Source organism: Choloepus didactylus, chromosome 5 (assembly GCF_015220235.1).
Source record: "Choloepus didactylus isolate mChoDid1 chromosome 5, mChoDid1.pri, whole genome shotgun sequence".
Lineage (NCBI taxonomy): Eukaryota > Metazoa > Chordata > Mammalia > Pilosa > Megalonychidae > Choloepus > Choloepus didactylus.
Genome location: NC_051311.1, coordinates 56,855,397 through 56,876,059, shown reverse-complemented (window position 1 = coordinate 56,876,059; position 20,663 = coordinate 56,855,397). Strand labels below are relative to the sequence as shown.

The following is a 20,663-nucleotide window of genomic DNA, read 5'->3' as shown; positions in this document are numbered from 1 at the left end:
TAAAAAATCAAGACACAAAACAGTATATTCAGTGTATAAATAATATTTATGCACAGAAAAAAGGCTAGGGGAAAACAGCACACTAGCAATGGTATCCTGAAAGGTCGGGATATAGGTGATTTATATTTCCTTATTTATCTCTTATTTTTCCAAATTTCATAAGAGTATATACAACTTTTATAATCAAATTTTTTTAAAAGAAGGCACAAGAATTTAAAAATTGTCTTATAAACACAATTATAAGCCAAAAATCCTAAATAAATAAAATGGAGAATATGAATACAGAAAAAACCTGTCCAGGTGGTTAACAGACACTTTCCATTCCTGGGATAGGAGCTGGGGAGAAGAGTGGGGGTGCGCAATTAGATACAAATTCAAACATGTGCACAATTCCATTTTCCATTTCATAAACTAGCAAAGGAAAACAGAAATTGATACAACCCCAAAGTACCACTCTCCAAAAGCAATCCCTGCATTTTGGACCAGGGAGAACTTTTTCTGAGGTTGCATGTTTAAATTTCATTAACATTACCCATGAGATGGAATGGACTTCCTGGTCAAGCCCTGGAAGGAAACCAAGGCCTGCCCCCAGCCTCCAGCTCCTCCCTCTGATGTCAGTGCCAGATTTTGTTAACAGGGCACAAGGCCATCTCTCAACTCGCTCAGAACTGCTTCTGCACCAACCATGGCCACCTTTGCGGAACTCAGTACCAAAGCCAAGATGCCCATCGTGGGACTCGGCACCTGGAAGGTAAATATGCCAGTATTTGGATACTTGCTTCTTTCAAGGAGCTTCTGGCCATTTTCTCCTCCCTATGGTCAGCTTGGAAAGCCCTGATGTCCTGAGGGTTTGGGAGGTGAAAGCTCAGCCAGGTGGAGGTTGTTTTCCTTTCTTAGGTCTCAAAACTCACAAAGTTTTTTTTTTCTCCAGTGCCGGTGAAGGGAGCCTTACTAGAAAGTATCAAGTTTCAACCAATTGTTTTCCAGGGTGGTTTCCTTAAATTCCCCCTGGCTCTAGGACTTTGAAAGGGGCTTAACATTTTACAAAGACTTAGGTTTGCTGCTGGATGGGAGGGGAAGAAAGAGGAAGCTCAGAAAGTCCTACCACCCCTTGCTACTGACAATGTGGTCCTTGGACCAGCTGGGAAGTCTGATAGAAATGCAGACTCTCAGACCCAAAGCCAGGCCTACTGGATAAGAATCAGCAAGTTAACAAGATCCCTCAGGTGATTCCCATACACATTAAAGTCCCAGAAGTCTTGCTACCAGGAGGACGGTCCCAGCATGAGGAAAGAGCCTAAAGTCTGGAGCCCAGTGTTCCATCTTGCCTGTGCTAGTGTCAGCTGTCACTTCCCGTATCTTAGTGCTCAGTGAAGCAGATCTGTGAGACTCTTTTGGATAATTTAAAAATGTTTTTCTATCATCTTCTGACCCTACCTTCTTTTTCATTTAAGTCAATGATGGAATCATCTGAACTAGCTACTAGGAGAAATCTTCTGGTTCATTCTTCTCTTTTGTCCCTCATAGCTAATCTCTGTTAATTCTTTCTTCTCTGGATTTCTCATTCTTTGCACACTGTACTTCCAATCTTCTCTCCTAGGCTAGAGGGTAAATTCTCTCTTTATCCCAGCATTAAATCAGTCTCAGGATGCATTCTTGGTCAATCTGGGTGACCAGATTGATTTTGGTCACAGCCTCTTTTGCTTAAAAAGGGCTGTTTTGCCTTTAATCAGAGCTTTGACCTTGACACAGATGTGGCGAATAACTATGGATCTGGTCACCCCATATATATTTACCAGAAAATTATTCTTGGAATTTCAGAATTGAATGTGAGGATTATGAAGAGAACCATGTTCAAGACCTGGAGATGACAGAATCGTTAAAGATTATGGACATATGAGTAGGGGTAAGGGAAGGTATAGGGGTTGTTTGTGGACCCAGAAGTGCTTCTGAGTTGCCAACAACTGTCTATATCTTGCGCTGGGAGCTGGTAGAGCTGGACATCTTTGTTTTGCGTACTTTACAGATGTGTGTTATTTCACAGTAAAATAGCTTAAAAAGATTTTGCAAAAGATCAATACTTATGCTCTTTTTTTTAATGGCTGGCAAGGCCAGGTTAGAGCAAAATGTGGTAATTGTGATGTCGTTTCCATTTTTTGACTTGAGGGACAAAAAGAAACTCCATTTGTGAGGACCCAGGGCCCACACCCCTCCTCCATGAGAGCAAGGCACACAGCCACCTATATGACCAGGACAGACATTAAAACGTCATCAGACCTCCCAGGGCCGGGGGAAAGAATGGTATTGTAAACAGTGATCTCCTGATCACTGTTACTACCCAAACCTCATGAGACCCTACTAAAACTCCGTTGTCACGCCATATAGACCTAAGTCTTTATAAGCCACCTCCTTGGCACTCCTCTCTTTCTTTTTTACACGGTTCATTTTCCATGGCTTGCCGCAACCATGAGAACATCATCTGCCAGTAAGTCCCAAATAAACCCATGCCCACTTCCATGCCTGGTGTGTTCTTTGGTCTTAGGGCTAAGCTGGGTTGGAATACCATTCTTACAAGATTTTCTATTTCTCCCTTTTCTAAAACCATCATTACTGGCTCGTGTCTACTGAGCCTTAGTGTGTGCCATGCTCTGTGCTAAAAACTTTGCATTCACTGTGACCCATACACAACAACCTCATGAAGCAGAGACTAGTATTCCCATCTCATGGACAAGGTTCAGAGATACTAAGTAAGTGGTGGAGCCTGGATTTATGCCATCCTGATCATTTTCCAGAACCCTATCGCCATTTGGAGAACTTTCTGGAAATTCCCTTGGGTTACCTCAGAGTCAGTTATCAGCCTGATCTTTAGAAAGGGTTGCAACAGGAGCCACCTGTCACTCTCACACATCTGGAGACATTTCTGCGCTGAAGGGTAACTTGCACTAGAAGGGAATGGACCCTTAGTTTGGAAAGGATATGAGACATTATCACAAAGCTAATCCACTTTCATCACTTCTGTTTTAAAATGTTCTCCAAAGAGTGTTTTCCTCTCTGATGTCTCCTGGAAAATGGGATCCCAATAAGGCCTTGGTTTGGAGAGGCGGTGCACCATAGTAGACCCGGTTGGAGGTGATCTGGGGATAAGAGCATATAATGGATGCTCTTCTTTTCCTCTCAGTCTCCTCCAGGCAAAGTCAAAGAGGCTGTGAAGGCAGCAATTGACATAGGATATCGCCACATCGACTGTGCCTGTGCCTACAGGAATGAGGATGAGGTTGGGGAAGCCATCCAGGAGAAGATCCAAGAGAAGGTTGTTAAACGGGAGGACCTCTTCATCGTTAGCAAGGTACATGCGACTCATTTGGCAGGAGGACTTAACATCAGGCTGAAGTATGTGGATTTGGTCTGCACCAAGAATCCTGTCAGTATTTCCTACCAGTATACAAGTTATTTCCCCCCAGCCCTCTTCATCTCTGGATATGAATATAATCTCACTCCAGACCAGCATTGCTGTGCAGAGATGCTGCTGTTGTTTTGACATTATTTTCCCATAGTGGGGATGGCTCCCTGAGCACAGCAGTGCCAGTGACCTCCTTGTTCCCTGTCAGTGGGATTAAATCTGCCTGATCATTGTCAAAGGCTACGGATTCAATCAGGAATTAATCCCAGAGTCTACTTTTCAGCATTGTGTCTCAATGGCTATTGCCCCAAGATTTTCAACCAGGGAATATTTTGGAAAAGTCAGGGAGCATTTTTTTAATGTCACATATGAATTGCACTTTATTTCATTACAGAAAAAGGTGAGTCTGAATAAAATACGTAGATTCATGTTTTGGGGGCTGATAGGCTTGCAGACATGAGATTGCAGAAGAGGACCATATGCAGCCAAATATCTACGAGTGCTTGAAATTTAAATGTAGACTCAATTCTTGCCCTCAGAGAGCCTATATCCAAGGAAGGGACAACCATGGGAAAACAAGTATTAAATCAGTGGCCAATACGCTAAATTAGGTAAGAGATGGGCAAACTGATAGGAGAGCTAAGAAAATAAATTGCCCTCAATGGGTAAAATATGTCCTTGACTTGCTGATCCCTGGGTACCTTGCATACATGCATCATGTGCCTTAACCATTTTTATATATAGCCTGTCCCCATATTAGACCATTTTGTAAATGAAGTAGCAGGGAGAATACATACTTTCTTTCCTAAACACCTCGTTGCCCTCTTGGCAGTTATGGCTTACCTTCTTTGAGAGATCCCTTGTGAAGGAATGCTGCAAGAAGACCCTCAAGGATCTGAAACTGGACTATCTCGACATCTATCTTATTCACTTTCCACAGGGATTACAGGTTTGTGGTATTTCCTGTCCCAATCTCTAGCTCCTAAACAGATGCCAGAAACTATCAGGAACTGCAGGTCTCTAGGACAGGATGATGGAACAGGAAGGCACTGGCCTGAAGGGAGGTCGAGGTCACCTGTGGCTGCTTAGATGACCCTGTGCCTGGATTTTCTGTTATGTCTGAGAGAAATTCTGATTTCTGGCAGCCCAGAAAAGCTGCAGCTGCAATGTTGCCTTTGTTCTGATTGCATGCCAAGGGCTCCCTCCTAGGAGAACTCTTGGGAAATGTACTTAACACTATCACAGGGCTCAACCCTCTTGTTAACAAAGGCACACCCTGGGTGTGGCATCTGAGATAAATCCAAGTGTGTTCAAGCTGGAATGGAGCTAATCCTCTTTAAAGCAACCCTGCTCATTGCCTGGGGCTCCACTCCTCCCTGCTCCTGAAAGGCAGGAGGGGACAGGAATGTTCCACTCTCTCTCCTCAGAAAGCAGCTAAGGTGAGAATTGCTGCCATCCCTCATGCCAAGTTCCTGAGGCTGCAGGATAAAAGTGTGATGAGGTCTGGGTATATGAGGTTACTACCTGTGTTGATAATGGTAGCTTCTGGAATTAAAATTAATCCAGCAGTTTCTAAAATATAATGATTTATATACTACAGGAAACTAATTTAGAAATTTTATCGAAATTCAAATTCTTAAAGTGTGTAATCCGGAGCTTGAAAAATGAACATGCAGATGTGTGTGTTTAGCATGAGTGAGAATCCTGGAATCTCATTTCACAAAATTTAAGTGTCAGATGCAGAGTCCAGTTTAAGCTTTTTGTTTTCATTTACAGGCTGGTAAGGACTGGTTCCCTAAAGATGACAAAGGCAATGCTATCCCCAGTAAAGCAACGTTCTTGGAAACCTGGGAGGTAGGTTCCAGCTTCTTCTAAATGTGCCGAGAGTGAAAACTTTCCTTCAGTAACCCAGGGGTTTCCACATGGTGTGAAAGAGCCCACATACCTTATGCTATTTAATTTTATCACCATCAAGCTATAGTACTTTTAATTCCTTCCAAATTACCTTAAGCTTTGGTTCTATCTGATACTATTTATGTTTCCAAAAGCAAAGACTGAGTATGGTTAAATAATGTCCCCCAATCTGAGGGATACACAGGCTCTTCTCAATCCAGGGGAGAGGCTTTCAGAACAGGGGTTTTGACCTGGATTTGCACGTCACATTAACTGAGGAACCTGGGGAAAGGTATTTTGCTCTTCTCAGCATATCTTATAATACATACTAATAATACATATGTTTTAACATGGTAAAGATTAAGATAGCTACTATTTATTGAGCATAGGAACTTTGGTCATTAACCTCAGTTAATCACCACTACCTGATATGGCAGGTCCTGTTACTCTTCCCATTTACAAATGAGGAAAGTGAGACCTGAAGAGGCTGGTGACTTTTCGGGTCATGCAGCAAGCCTGGGCAGAGCTGGGATTGGACTCAGGTCTGTATGTTTCCAAATCCAACCTCTAAAGCTCTAAGTGCAGGGCGTGGCCCCAGTGACTACTCATCTAAACCCCGCCCCCCCTCAGATCAAATAACCATGTGTTTCAGAGAATTCATATTCAAAACTGTATTACAGAATGAATTTTTTTCTGAAATTTTTTCATAAACCATTGTATCCTCTTGCAAATGAGAGAGGAGAGTGAACGAGCAAGCTGAAAATTAATGGTAACAACAACAAAAAAAACTCAAAGAGTTCATTGTGTTATTTTGTCAGGGAGGGAGGCACATGCATTGTGATTTGGTTTTGTGGTTTACAGCTCAAAAATGTACTAAGCCTAAGCCTAACCTTTCTGAAGAGCTTATAATTGATATAATTCAATTAAATGTAACTTTTCTCTGGTATGTTTGTTCAAAAGTTGATATCTGTAAACATTTCACAGCATTCCTGCTGCTTTGAAAGAAAATTTAGATGTTTTGATATCAAAATTGATGTGAAAACTGAGGGAAAGTATAATGAAGCAGAAAGCACTAGATAATGAAGGGCATTATCTTTGGCAAGAAAATCATTAAATTTGCCTTCTAGCATCAGAATGGCTGTTGAAATGAAGTAGGGAGAAAAGTATCTTTATTTTTCAGGTGGGGATTAAAGACAACCCTGAAGCTCTCTAGGTTGTATGTAAAAAGGAAATAAAGCAGAAACATCAGTCATAATAAAGAGCTATCTTCAGTATTACCATTGGATTTGCTGGGCAAGGGTCTGCCATTTTGTAGTTGGGTTCTGCCAGTCAAAATTAGAAATATGAGAAAAAGAATGATTTATGCAACCAAGAGTCAAACTAAATATAAATTGTTTGAAATTTATATCGTAAGCAAGAGACTATAAATAGAGTATGTCAAACACTCCTGGGAAAATTGAATGAAGACATCAATGTGTCATCTGTGTCTGCTACTTTCCTCATATAATTAAACATATATTTACGGTAAAATGTGACCCAATTATCTGTATAAGATGAAAGCTTTTACACAGCCCTGGGAAGTCCTAGATAGAGGGTTCAAATTATAAGTTGGAACAAGGTTTGTTTCTTTTATTTTATTTTTTAAGATATCTATACATTCTTTTTGCCTTGATGACCACATGAGCCATTATCAGGCTATATACTCTTAAATACTTCTTTGATATATTCAGTAAAATAAATGAATTAAACCTGAACCTTCAAGCAAACAAATGACTTTGTCTTTGCTAGTTACAAAATGGTAGCCATAAAAAGAAAACTAGAATTTTGGTATTTAAATGTGGAAAAAGAGCAAGATTTATTTTCTAGCCATGAATAGCTTCCTATTAGAGAAACATTTAAGGTTTGAAGGTTAATGAGTAATATGGTAGTTTATAGCATAGACTCAAGTCAATGGGTGTCTAATTTCTATGAGTGGAAAATAGTGGCAAGATCTATAACATAGCCTAAAAGCTCAGCAGACTCACCCATTGCATTAAATTCGGTAAGATGACTTCTGTCATTTATATTATCTTGGTACAAGACCTTTTAAATATCTTAGGAATTATTTCTTTACAATATGTGGAGACTAGCATATCTCCAATGTTGTTCCAAAAGATTTTTTGCTCTAGCTCTTATGATGATATTAAGTATGGCAATTATGTTATGGTTCTCTGCAAAAAAAGTACCCCGATTTCATCAGGGCTTTCTCCCTGAATGTATTTGAGAATGAGTGCTAAAAAAAATATTTTAAATGCATAATACCATAATGAGGGCCAAGGACCGAAGTCTGAGATGAAATAGGTAGGATTCAGCACATCAGCAGTGTACATTTATGTGGGCCCACAACTAGTCCAATAGAAACCTTGTGACTATCCTGAAGCAGAGAAGGAAAAAAAACTGTAAAATCATCAAAACTTTTACATTATCCCATTGTCCAATTCAGGAGTTCCAGGGGCTTTGTGATCTCAGCATTCTGAATTCTTTTACCCAGTTTGAATACATTCATCATCTACCCTGGTGGTTCTCAACTTTAGCTGTATTTTAAAATGACCTGAGGAATTTTAAGAATCCCAATACCTAGGCCACATCAGTAAGAGACTCTGGGCTGGAACCCAGGCATCAATACATTTTAAAGCCCTCAAGTGATTCCAATTTGCAGACAAATTTGAGATCCACTGGATAAAGTCCCCTAAATACCTCGTGCTTGTCCCTGCCTTTACTCTGCCTTTCCTCCCCAAACCGCTCTTATTTTTCTCTCTTCTCCAAGTTGTCTTTCAAGGCTCTATTCAAACTCCATCCATGCAGCCTCCCCTGACAATAGCAGCCTGTCATTAATCTCTCTTTTTCCTGACCTCCCTGACTCTCTGTGCCAATGACAAATTGTATGAGGCAGCCTCAGCAGAGTCATGTGTAATTGTTTTACAGAAGGGAATCCTAGCACTTTAACTGAACTGTGCAGTTCTTGAAATAAGGAAGCATACTGTACACTTTTATAACTCTACATATCTTAGGTGGGATCTGGACATATAACAAATGAGTAACTAATACATGTTGGTTTGGGGTTTGCTGCTAATATATATTGTGTCTTTGGGCAAATTAGAGAAAATGCCCCTTATTGGAAAAAAATTCCTCAGGGCTTTCACAGTTTCTGCACTAAAGGAACATGGCTGCTAGGTGGGCAGTGAGCGAGATTGCAGCCCCACACAACCACTTCGCTAGGTGCCCTTGCCAGGCACAATCTACGTGACTTTACCCAATAGTCCTGATACTGCAAAAACAAACTGTGTTTGGTAAGAGAGAGAGAGTGAGCTAAAACCCAGACAAGTGATGCTTCTCCTCATGCTGTACCCTTTTCCTAGGCTGACCCAGGTCACCAGGTTTGAGTGAGGAGAGACAAAAGCACAAAACCTTCAACTTTGATTCCTAGTTTCATTTGGGCTGGGAAAGGGAACTAAGGATGGAACCAACCCTGGATGGGCACTGCAGGACTGTATTAAAATGTCTTTAACATTTCATCTCACTCCTTGGCAAACCCTTTCCTAGCTCCTCCTGCCCAGATAGAACTAAGCCCAGCCAGGGTCCTTGTAGTCACATTGTACTGCCTGATGGATATTCCATTTTATGACAGGCCATGGAAGAGCTGGTGGATGAGGGGCTGGTGAAAGCCATTGGGATCTCCAATTTCAACCACTTCCAAATTGAAAGGCTCTTGAACAAACCTGGACTGAAACATAAACCAGTGACAAACCAGGTAAATTCTTGTATTAGGTAGGGTTCTCTAGGGAAACAGAACCAAAAGGAGATATCTGTAAATATGAGATTTTATAAAAGTATCTCATGCAACTGTGGGGATGCACAAATCCAAATTCCATAGGGTAGGATGCACAACTCCAAATTCCATAGGGTAGGATGAACAAGTCCAAATTCCATTGGGCAGGATGCACAAGTCCAAATTCCATAGGGCAGGCAGTACCTGGCAAATCTGATGAAGGTTTTCAGTGAACTCCTCAGGAGAGGCTGGCTAGATGAAAAAGAAAGTTCTCTTCTCCCTTAAAAGTCTTCAACTGATTGGATTAAATCCAGCAGACTGAATTCTCTCACTGCAGAAGACATGCCCTTCGTTGATGTAATCAGCCACGGATGCAATCAATTGACTGATGATTTAATAAACCAGCCTACTGGTTTATTAACCAGCCATAAATGTCCTCACAGTAACGGTTAGGCCAGTGCTTGCTTGACCAGACACCTGGGCACCATTACCTGTCCAAGTTGACATATGAACCTAACCGTCACAATTCTGTTCAGTAAAAGGTTAAGGGTAATCTTATCTTATTACTTCTTAAACATTTAGAGGCAAGTTCAATCTCAGGGCCAAGATGTTTTGGGGAGATGAGAAATGGGTTTCATATTCTGCCTTGCAGTGGGCAGTGTTTGACATTCCCTTGGCTGTGTGTGTGTGTAGAGGTCTGTATGGGCAAATTAAAAAGCAGACCAAGTTCACTAGTGATGGGGGATTCTTTGCTTGTGCAGATCGAGTGTCACCCATACCTGACGCAGGAGAAACTGATCCAGTACTGCCACTCCAAGGGCATCATAGTCACTGCCTACAGCCCCCTGGGTTCTCCAGATAGACCTTGGTGAGGTTTCTGAGGGGTCCTTCCCTTGCTGCTCTTAAAAACATTGTTTAATAGTTGATTCATGTTGGTATGAGACTATAAAGCCACTGGAAATAAAAATGTGTTTAGGACAATATGCTTGGACACCTAAATGAGATTAAAGTGGGATTTTGTTTTCATACCTACAAGTCTGCTTCTCTGTGAATACTCAGATTCAGCCACTCAGAGTTGCACTAGCCTTTCAAAACGCCAGGTTTCAGAGCCCATGGGTGGGTTCAATAGTAAGAAACAAAGCTTTTAGGCACTCTTGGCCTATTCCAGTTGGAGAAGCCCGTGATGATCAGCCATGGGACCATCTTTAGGGATGTTCATCTACATGAGGTAACCATGGTGATTATTCATACCAGTCATCTTTCTCCCTCTAGGGCCAAGCCAGGGGACCCTTCACTACTAGAGGATCCCCAAATTAAGGAGATTGCAGCAAAGCACAATAAAACCACCGCCCAGGTACAAACTTTGCTGTGATTGTTTCCCCTAGCAACAAAGAGCCTTGTGTTGTGTTCCTTCAGCTCTTTGAAGGAGAATAGAGGAGATGAAGCCCAATAAAGCCTTTCCTTGAAAGTCCTGTTTGAACCTCCTGGAAATAAAATGGTTATCATTGAAACAGGGATAGCATCAGTTTAATAGCTTCCTGTTGAGACCTATAGCCCAGGGACAAGAATATGGCTTTTGGAGCCACAAAAACCTGGGTTCACGTCCCAGCTCACCACTTATTAGTCTTGTGAACTCAAACCTGATCCAAGCCAGTTCCCTGATTTACTAAATAAGGAAAATCACAGTACCTACTTCACAGGGTTGTATTGAGGATTAAGGGATATAATCACACAGGTGGCTGACAAGTATCTCATAGTTAATGAAGTAAGCAGTCAGTATTAGCTGTTATAACTAAAGGCACAGTAAGCTGCAGAAAGATGTTACATTTTTCCCGTCAGTGGAGAGAGGGGTCCTTATGCAAAAGCAGAAAAGTGATGTTCCTTTATGCACAGGTTCTGATCCGGTTCCATATCCAGAGGAATGTGCCCGTGATCCCCAAGTCTGTGACTCCCCAACGCATTGCTGAGAACTTTAAGGTAAGATTCAGGTTGGCCCTGGATTTCCCTGGTAGAGGAGGACAAGGGGGAGAATTGACTCACCAGGCTTCTCATCCCATCTCTGCATTATCTGTGGGATCCTCTCATCCTTTCCCACCACCCAATCATCTCTCAGGCCAGGGTACAGACCTCAGATAAGAGCTGAGATTAATAACCCATAGGCCAGAGATGTGCTGGGCAGCGGCCTGTGATGCCCTGTCACTTCTGAGAACAGCTGTGTTTCACATTCACTAAGAAGATGCTTGGTTGCCCCTGAGCTATTAGATCATGAGCCACACACCAAAGCAGACCGTCCTGGTCTAAACACCTTGCCTCCCAGCAGGGTATTGGAGGTATAGACCACACTTGAAGAACTTTTCCTCTGGAAAAACCCGTATGTCCATCAGAGAACAGATACTGTGCACACCTGCAGTTTAATGCCTAGAACCCTGGTTTCCCTACCATTTGGAACACAAAACCCCATAAGTACTGTAGACTTTTTTAATAAGACATAATTTGGAGTAAAATTCAGTGGACATAATGTGGAAACTCCTGTGCTGTGAATGCGAGCTCACTTCTTGCTAGAATTGGTGACAATATGAGACAATTTCAGCACACCAGAAATTGGCTTGTTCATGATGTTTAATAATTCTCATCTTTCCAGGTCTTTGACTTTAAATTGAGTGATGAGGAGATGGCGACCATACTCAGCTTCAACAGAAACTGGAGGGCCTGTGTCGTGGAACAGTAAGTGGCCCTGGGTGAAAGTAACTAGGAGGATTGCCAGCATTTTTTTTCTAAACTGGTAAGGGGTTAGCTAGAAGGATTGGAAGGCATCTGGGATTACTTTTGTCTTAAAATATTATTTTCTGGCAGTTTTGAACATTAAATTGTAATACCTGGGAGGGAATCCGAGGAAAGACGCAGCCTTAATTGCGTCTGATTTCTGGATTTAGAGCCAGGATTTTAGGAGGGGTCATACCACTAGGTAGGAGGCAGAAGCATTCATTCATTCAACTAATATTTGTTGAACATGTATTATGTGCCAGGCACTTTCTAGGTGCGTGGGATATCACACTTTACAAAGTTCCTGCCTCCATGGACTTACATTTTAGCAAGGGAGGGAAGAAACTGAAAAGATATATGTCAGATGGTAATAAACGCTATCCAGAGAAATTAAGTATGGCAAAAGGGGAAAGGAACTGGTGGGTGGCTGTAGGATTGATACTTTATATATGGTGGGTTGGGGATGTTTGGCTGAGAAGGTGACATTTGAGCAGAACTTAAAGAAAGGGGGAGTGAGCCATGTAGTTATCTGGGGGAGCATTCAAGGAACAGTGAGAAGGTAAGTGAGGCTGGATCCGAGTGAGTGAGGGAAAGAGTGGGAAGAGGTGAGGTCAGAGAAGAAGGGCTTGGACAATGGGAAGGGCTTGACTCTTAGCTACGAGTGAACTGAGAAGCCATAGGAGGAGTCTGAGCAGAGGAGTGGTATGATCTGACTTATGTTTCAAAAGAATCACTCTGACTTCTGTGTTGAGAAACTAGAAAGAGACTACTGCAATAATCTAGGGAAGAGATGACCATTACAGAGACTTGGTAATGGTGGTGGAGGAGATGACGAATGATCAGATTCTGGATATATTTGAAAAGTAGAGCCAATTAAATTTGCTTACAATCTGGATGCAAGAGGAAGAGAAGAATCCAACATGGCTACAATTTTTGTTTTGTTTCCCTGAGCCACATAAGAATGGAATTACCATTTGGGGGAAGGAATCAGGAATTAGGTTTGGGACATTTTTGTTATGCCTATTAGACAAATAAGTGGAGAGATTAAATAGACAGTAGGATATTTAAGTGTGAAGTTAGGAAGAAAGGTCTTGGCTATAGATAAAAATTCGGGAGTCAACAGCATATGGATGGTATTTAAAGTCACAAGATTGGATAAACAGATTTCCAGGAGAATGAGTTTACAAAGAATAGTAAAATTAGACAACGCCTTCCTAGAATAGACTGTCTGTTAGTTGTAGAATTCATTCTTAATTCAATGTCTCTTAAGGGAGGTGGAATAGCTTTACCCTAAATTATTTAAATCTTTTATAAGCATCTGAGAAGAATTCTTCATTCTTTTTAGGGAATCATTCTAAATTATCTCTTTTCCATCAATACTTTCCAGCTCCCTCATGATGGATCTGGTTTCAAATGATTAAATATATTAAAGATATTTGTCTTTGGGAAGGTGACTCATGGCATTTGTGACTGCCAGGTCTTCAATTCAATGACTAGTTGATTCTTCCACTGTTTTCAAAGCCAAACATGATTTCTCAATTTTTAAAAAGTGTATGAATATCCGAAGCATTGCTCTCATGTCATGATAGCCTATATCCATCCTGCATACTCCCTGTATCATATGGCAGCCTCTGCCCATCTGACAGTGGCTTGCTTGTACGGGAGGTCCGCAAAGTAGCAGCCATTTAGGATGAAAAGGAATGGTGATCATAAAGTGTGACCCTCCCCAATCTACTGTGCTTCTCCTCTGAGTAAAAATTCCAAAGGAAGCAATAGAAAGGGTGGACTCAGGAGTGAGTTTACCTGGCTACAGATCCTAGCTCCACTACTTATTTATTAGCTGTGTTTCCTTGTGTAAATTTTCTAAGTTTCTGAGTTGGATTCTTTGTCTACAAAATAGGGATGATGGTATTAGTTACAGCTACTATATATTGAGTGTTAGCTTAGAATGGCCCAAGCATTCTAAACCCTTTGCATAAAGTATTATGTCATTTAATACAACAACCTCAAATGGTCGGTTCTTCTATTATTCCCCACCATGCAATATTGGGAGAATTAATTGAGCTAACATTTGGAAGGTACTTAGCACAGTGCTTGGCACCAGGCTTATTACTAGCTATTATTATGAGTTTATTCTGGAACCCTGGTCACTGCTTGCCTGCCCTCTTTCATAGCATAGTCCTCATATCAATTTGAGGGAAGTTCGAGATGTGGGTTCCCTACTGTGTTCTCACAGTATCTAGGGGGAGGAGGCTGAGAGATCATGAAAACCACAGAATATACCAGATAAGATCACTGTTTTAACAGTTATTTTCTTTTTTGGAACATATTCATTTTTACCCTTGTTTTCTCTGCAGATTCTCTCATTTGAAGGATTATCCCTTCAATGAAGAATACTGAAACTGAGCCTCCAGATGAGATTATCCAGTGGATTCTCTCTCTTCACTTTACTGACATGGACCTCCCTCTCACCCACATCCAATTTTAGCCAGGCTTTTCTGAAATCATACTGAAGGTGGATCTGCTGTACGTCAGAATCTAATGTTGCATCTATACCAGTACGTTCAACCAGGAGCAGATAATCTTTGGGAGATAAGACTTGGAAAAAGAGAAGTTATATGATCATATGTTTATTAAATATTGGAAACTCTGCTAGCACTGAGAATACAGAGATAAAAAAGGAGAAAAGAAAAAACATCTTTAAGAATTTACTATACTGCCAACAGTATTTGAAGTACTTTTTGTATGTGTTAACTCAATGACTCCTTGCAAAAACCCCTTCCAGTTAGGTATTCTTATTATTCACATTTTACAGAAGAGGAAACAGAGACAAGTAACTTGCTCAAGGCCACTCAGGTAGTGAGTGCCATAGCCAAAGATTCAAAGGCAGGCAGGCTCTGGGAGAGCTCATGCTGATTTGTCATCCTTTTCCTCTCATGTCTTCCATTGGCACCTCCCAGCCTTGCCTCTCTCCATTCTTTCCCTTTCTTTTTCTCTCTCCCACCCTGCCTTTAAAATGCTATTTTGCCCAAAGAGTCAACTCCAGTGGTGGCAGGGCCTCCAAGATACATGAAGGAGCTTCTGTTCATTGAGGGAATGGTATTGAGAGTATCCCTGGGAGTGCAGGTGGGAAATGGAGCAGAATCTGAACAAGAAGATTTGCTATTTGCCATTAATATGGAGAATTAATTTGCTTTTTTTCTATAACAATGTCTTGTTGTGAAATATTCCACACATATAGTAAGGTACAGAATTTAACATAATAAGCATCTGGTTTCCCACCTTACAAATATAATAAATGCTAACATTTTGCCATATTTGCTTCCTATCATTTTTTTTAATTCTTAAAGAAATAAATGTTTACTAATATGGCTGAAGACCCCTTTGAGCCTCTCCTCACCCCATTCTTGTGATTTCTTCCCTAGAGGTAATGCCCACCCTCAAGTTCCCTTATCCCTCCTGTGCTGGTCATGTCCCTATTTGCTCTAAGATCCATTTGTTGTCCTTACCCTGCTCTGTTCCATAAGGCAGGGATCTACAAACTACATTTTCCAGGCTCCCTAGCCAGAGAGCTTCAGGCTGGGTTTGTGCAGTGGGACCTATTATTACCAAATTGGAGGTGGGAGAGAAGAAGACAGGCATTTCTCCCCCACTTCTCTCAACCTGGAGTGCCATCTCCAATAGAGGTCACATTTCCTCTGTGGTCCCGGTTCTTGCCAGGCAGCCTCCTCCTTGATTCTACCTCTAAACAGATAACACATATCCTGGATTTAGGAAACATCACTTCCTCCTTATGTCCCTCAAGCCCTAGTCAATTCCTGCTGCTGCCAATCTCTAAGTTCCTTCACTTTCTCTTGTTTGGTATCCCAGCTCTTCCAACACCGGCATAACAAATTTCTGTGTGTGTTAATTTTCCAATATTCAGGACTTGGGATGAAACAAGATAGTGGCATATGATGTTCCAGGGTTCCTTTACCCCACAGAATCTTTGAGAAACCTATCAAAAACTGGCAGAACCATCTTTCTTAGAGTTCCAGAAAACAGAGTGTCACAGCAACAGGGTGAGCTCTAAAATAAGAAAACACAGAGCAAAAACAGGTAAGAGAAGCCCCTGGTGCACTTGCTGGTCCCTTTCCCATCTTCTCCCCAGCATGGTGTGGAGTTGGCATGTACTCATATTGTGTGTATCTGGCCTTGTTCCAGAGGGAGCAGAGTGACCTCTATGTGCAAACTGGGCTGTGTATATGTCAGTGCTGGTCTACCCTTCTAGCAGCCTAAAGAACTGAACCAGGGCGCTCATTTCCGGCTCATCTTCCCAGAACTTTCCCTGCAGGCAGAATCAGCTGGGATGGCCTTACTAAAATCAGATAAAATAGACTTTGTCAACAACTATTACAAGGCACAAAGAGGACATTATATACTGATACAGGGTTCAATTCAACAAGAAGTTATAGCAGTTATAAATATATATGCACCTAATGGCAGAGCCTGAAACATACGAAGCAAATATTGACAGATTTGAAGGGAGCAAAAGATGGTCCTACATTATATTGTAGGAGACAGCAGTACACCACTTTCAACAGTTGCTAAAATATATAAAAAGATCAGTAAGTGTGCCAGTTTGGATGTGTTGTGTCCCCCAGAGCGCCACTGTCTTTGATGTGGTCTTGTGTGGGCAGATGTGTCAGTGTTGATTGGATTGTGGTTCTTTGAGTGTTTCCATGGAGATGCGATCCACCCAGCTGTGGGTGATGACTCTAATTAGATAATTTCCATGGAGGTGTTTTCCCACCCATTAAGGTGAGTCTGGGTTGAGTCCCTGGAGCCATGTAAATGAGCTGACAGAAAGAGGGAACTCAGTGCAGCTGTGAGTGACATTCTGAAGAGGAGCTATAGCCAAGAGGGACACTTTAAAGAATGCACTGGAACTGAGAGAGGAGCTTAAGCTTTCAGAGACATTTTGGAGATGGCCTTTGAAAGCGGACTTTTTGCTCTGGAGAAGCTAAGAGAGGACAAACACCTCAAGAGCAACTAAGAGTGACATTTTTGAGGAGCTAAAGCCTAGAGGAACATCCTGGGAGAAAGCCATTTTGAAACCAGAACTTGGAGCAGATGCTGGCCACGTGCCTTCCAAGCTAACAGAGGTTTTCCGGACGCCATTGGCCATCCTCCAGTGAAGGTTACCGACTGTTGATGCGTTACCTTAGACACTTTATGGCCTTAAGACTGTTAACTGTGTAACCAAATAAACCCCCTTTTATAAAAGCCAATCCATCTCTGGTGTTTTGCATTCCAGCAGCATTAGCAAACTAGAACAGATTCTGGTACCAGAGAAGTGGGGTGCTGCTGAGTTTGCAAATAGCAAACATGTTGGAATGGCTTTTTAAATGGATAAGGGGAAGATTCTGGAAGAACTGTGAGGAGCTTGATAGGAAAGTCCTAAACTGCTTTGAAGAGACTCTTTGTGGAAATATGGACTCTAAAGACACTTCTGATGAGGCCTTGAGCAGAAATGATGAATGTGTTGTTGCAAACTGGAAGGAAGGTGATCCTTGTTTTAAAGTGGCAGCGTATTTGGCAAAATTGAGTCCTGTTCTTGGATGGAAGGCAGAATTTGAAAGCGACGACCTAGAATATTTAGCTGATGAGATCTCCAGGCAAACTCTAGAAGAAGTAGCCTGGCTTTTACTTGCAGCTTATAGTAAAATGAGAGAGGACAGAGATAAGCTGAGAAATGAACACTTGGTTTCAAAGAAATCAGAAATTGATGGCCTGAAAAGCTCTGGGCTTCTAGGGGGGGAAACCCCAGAAGCTACAGCCCAACATGAGGATGCAACCAAATATGGAACCCAGCTGCCATTTCAGAACAAGCCAAGATTGGAGAAGGAGTTAAGCAGAGAGGATTTGTGAAAAGTCCTATTGTCTGACGGCTTTGACCCCTGTGTGCTTCATGCGAAGCCAACAGAATTTTTGCGAGATCTTTATAGACAGAGCCGCTGCCAATCTGGACTAGAGGAGACAGACAAGGAACAGAATGAAGGAAAAATTTCTTCAAAAACAGAGCCATGGAGGTTGAGGTCTGGAGTCAAGGGGTCTCGGGCTAGGAGAGCAAAGTGGCCCACATGCATGGAAAGGGTGAGTTTGCCCCAGAGGTCGAGGGTGAGCCTTCTGCCTCGATGCTCACCACCCCAAGCCCCAAAGAAGGTGGAGCACATTCCCAGGGAATTGGGGAGAGCCTGGCTGCCACCCCGCTGTTCTGAAGGGGTTGAGCGTGTGCCCCGGAGATGGAAGGGAATCCAGGTGCTCCCTGATATTTGAGGAGGGTGGGGCTGAGAAGGTGGTCTCCCCAGTGTGTGGATATGTTGGAGAACTCACCCCAGCATTTGGAAACGAAAGGGCTGCTGCAAAGGCCCTTAGGAAGGGTTAGACTCCCACTCTCTCAAGCCCCAAGGAGGCAACGTCATTCTGTTAATGACTCTCAGACTTTGAAATCTAATGGAGTTTGTCCTGAGGGTTTTAGGAACTGTTTTGGTCCTGTTAACCCTGTTTTCCTTACTGCTTCTCCTTATGGCAACGGAAATGTTTATCCTATGAATGTCCCTCTTTGTATATTAGAAGCACGTAACTTGTTCTAAGTTCACAGATCCACAGCTAAAGGAGAATTGTGCCTTAGGACCGACCATGCCTATAATTGACTTTGATGGGATCTTGTACTTAACTACTGTTACTTAAATGATTTAAGTTTTTGTGATATTGTGATGGGATGAATGTATTTTGTATATGGAAAGATCATGTCATTTTGAGGTCAGGGGGTGGAATGTGCCGGTTTGGGTGTATTGTGTCCCTCAGAGCACCACTGTCTTTGATGTGGTCTTGTGTGGGCAAATGTGTCAGTGTTGATTGGATTGTGGCTCTTTGAGTGCTTCCGTGGAGATGTGACCCACCCATTCAGGGTGGGTGGGTCTGGGTTGAGTCGCTGGAGCCATGTAAATGAGCTGACAGAAGGAGGGAACTCAGTGAAGCTGCGAGTGACATTTTGAAGAGCAACTGTGAGTGACATCTTGAAGAGGAGCTACAGCCAAGAAGGACACTTTGAAGAATGCACTGGAATTGAGAGAGGAGCTTGAGCTTACAGAGACATTTTGGAGATGGCCTTTGAAAGCAGAGAAGCTAAGAGAGGACAAACACCCCAAGGGCAACTAAGAGTGACATTTTTGAGGAGCTGAAGCCTAAAGAGGAATGTCCTAGGAGAAAGCCAGTTTGAAACCAGAACTTGGAGCAGACGCTGGCCACTTGCCTTCCCAGCTAACAGAGGTCTTCTGGACGCCATCGGCCATCCTCTAGTGAAGGTACCTGATTGTTGATGCATTACTTTGGACACTTTATGGACTTAAGACTGTAACTGTGTAACCAAATAAACCCCGTTATAAAGCCAATCCATCTCTGGTGTTTTGCATTCCGGCAGCATTAGCAAACTAGAACAGTACGCTAATAGGAGACTTAAGCAATAATATAAACAAACTATACATAGGAGACTTATATAGAACTTCACCTGACAGCAGCAAAATATAAATTTTTCTCCAGTACACATGAATCATTCTTTAGGATACAGCATATGTTAAATAACAAAACTAGTCTCAATAAACTAAAAAAATACTGAAATCATATGTTTCTTATGACCACAATGAATGAAGCTAGAAATCAATAACAGATGGAGAATTAAAAGACTCACAAATATGTGGAAATTAAACAACACACTCTTATGCAACCAATAAATCAAAGAAGAAATCTCAAAGGAGGTTATGAAATATCTTGAGGCAAGTGAAACTGGAGACACAACATACAAAAACTTACAGGATATAGCATAGGGAGTGATGAGAGGGAAATTTATAGTTCTAAATGCTAACATTAGAAAAGAAGAAAGATATCATATGAGAGACCTCAACTTACACCTGGAGGAACTAGAAAAAGAACTAAACACAATTAGCAGAAGGAAGGAAATAACCTAGATTAGAGTGTAGATAAGTAACATAGAGAATAAAAAGCAATATGTCAATGAAATCAAAAGTTCTTTGAAAAAAAAATCAATAAAATTGACAAACCTTTAACTACAATGACAACCAAAAAAAGAGAGGATATAAATAACCAAAATCAGAAATGAAAGGGGGGACATTTATACTGACCCCACAGAAATCAAAAGGATTATAATAAGATATGATGAACAACTGCATACAAAGCAATTAGATTAACCAAAATGAAATGAGACAAATTCCTAGAAATACATAAACCACCTATACTTACTCAAGAAAAAATAGATGATTGCAACAGATAAATAACAAGTAAATCCTCCCAACAAAGAAAAGTCCAGGAGAAGATGGCTTCATTGGTGAATTTTATCAAACATTCCAAGAAGAATTAATACCAACCCTGCTCAAACTCTTCCAAAAAAATCTGAAGGAGAAGGAAATACTTCCTAATTCATTCTAAAGCCAGCATCCTACTAATACGAAAGTCAGATAAAGATAACTCAAGAAAAGAAAATTACAGACCAATATCCCCCATGGGATGTAGATGCAAAATTATCAACAAAATACTAGAACCTGAATCCAAGAGGACATTAAAAGAATTAAACACCATGGTTAAGTGGGATTTAACCCAGGAATGTATGGGTGGTTCAACATAACATAAACAATGAATGAAATACACCACATTAATAGACTGAAGTAAAACATACACAAGAACATCTCAATTGAAACAGAAAATATATTTGATAAAATCCACACCATTTCTTTATTTTAA

General features: G+C 41.5%; 1 protein-coding gene and 1 long non-coding RNA gene across 3 annotated transcripts in view; one reads left to right on the top strand and one right to left on the bottom strand.

Annotated features, from left to right (window-relative positions):
- The window catches only part of LOC119534081, a 124,722-nt gene that overhangs the window by 6,401 nt on the left and 97,658 nt on the right, over positions 1-20,663 (bottom strand). Inside the window, exon 8 of the long non-coding RNA XR_005216951.1 lies at positions 7,595-7,706. This is a non-coding gene — a long non-coding RNA (uncharacterized LOC119534081). The remainder of the gene's footprint in view (positions 1-7,594; positions 7,707-20,663) is intronic.
- On the top strand, positions 614-15,107 carry LOC119534080 (aldo-keto reductase family 1 member B10-like). 2 transcript variants are annotated; one of them, XM_037836123.1, is made up of 10 exons: positions 614-751; positions 3,179-3,346; positions 4,233-4,349; positions 5,177-5,254; positions 8,961-9,083; positions 9,863-9,969; positions 10,374-10,455; positions 10,995-11,078; positions 11,743-11,825; positions 14,222-15,107. In XM_037836123.1, the coding sequence occupies exons 1-10, from the start codon at positions 686-688 to the stop codon at positions 14,262-14,264; spliced, it is 951 nt and encodes a 316-aa protein (XP_037692051.1). In that variant the 5' UTR covers positions 614-685; the 3' UTR covers positions 14,265-15,107. The 2 variants fall into 2 exon arrangements, with proteins under 2 accessions (XP_037692051.1, XP_037692050.1); XM_037836122.1 differs by lacking the exons at positions 9,863-9,969; positions 10,374-10,455.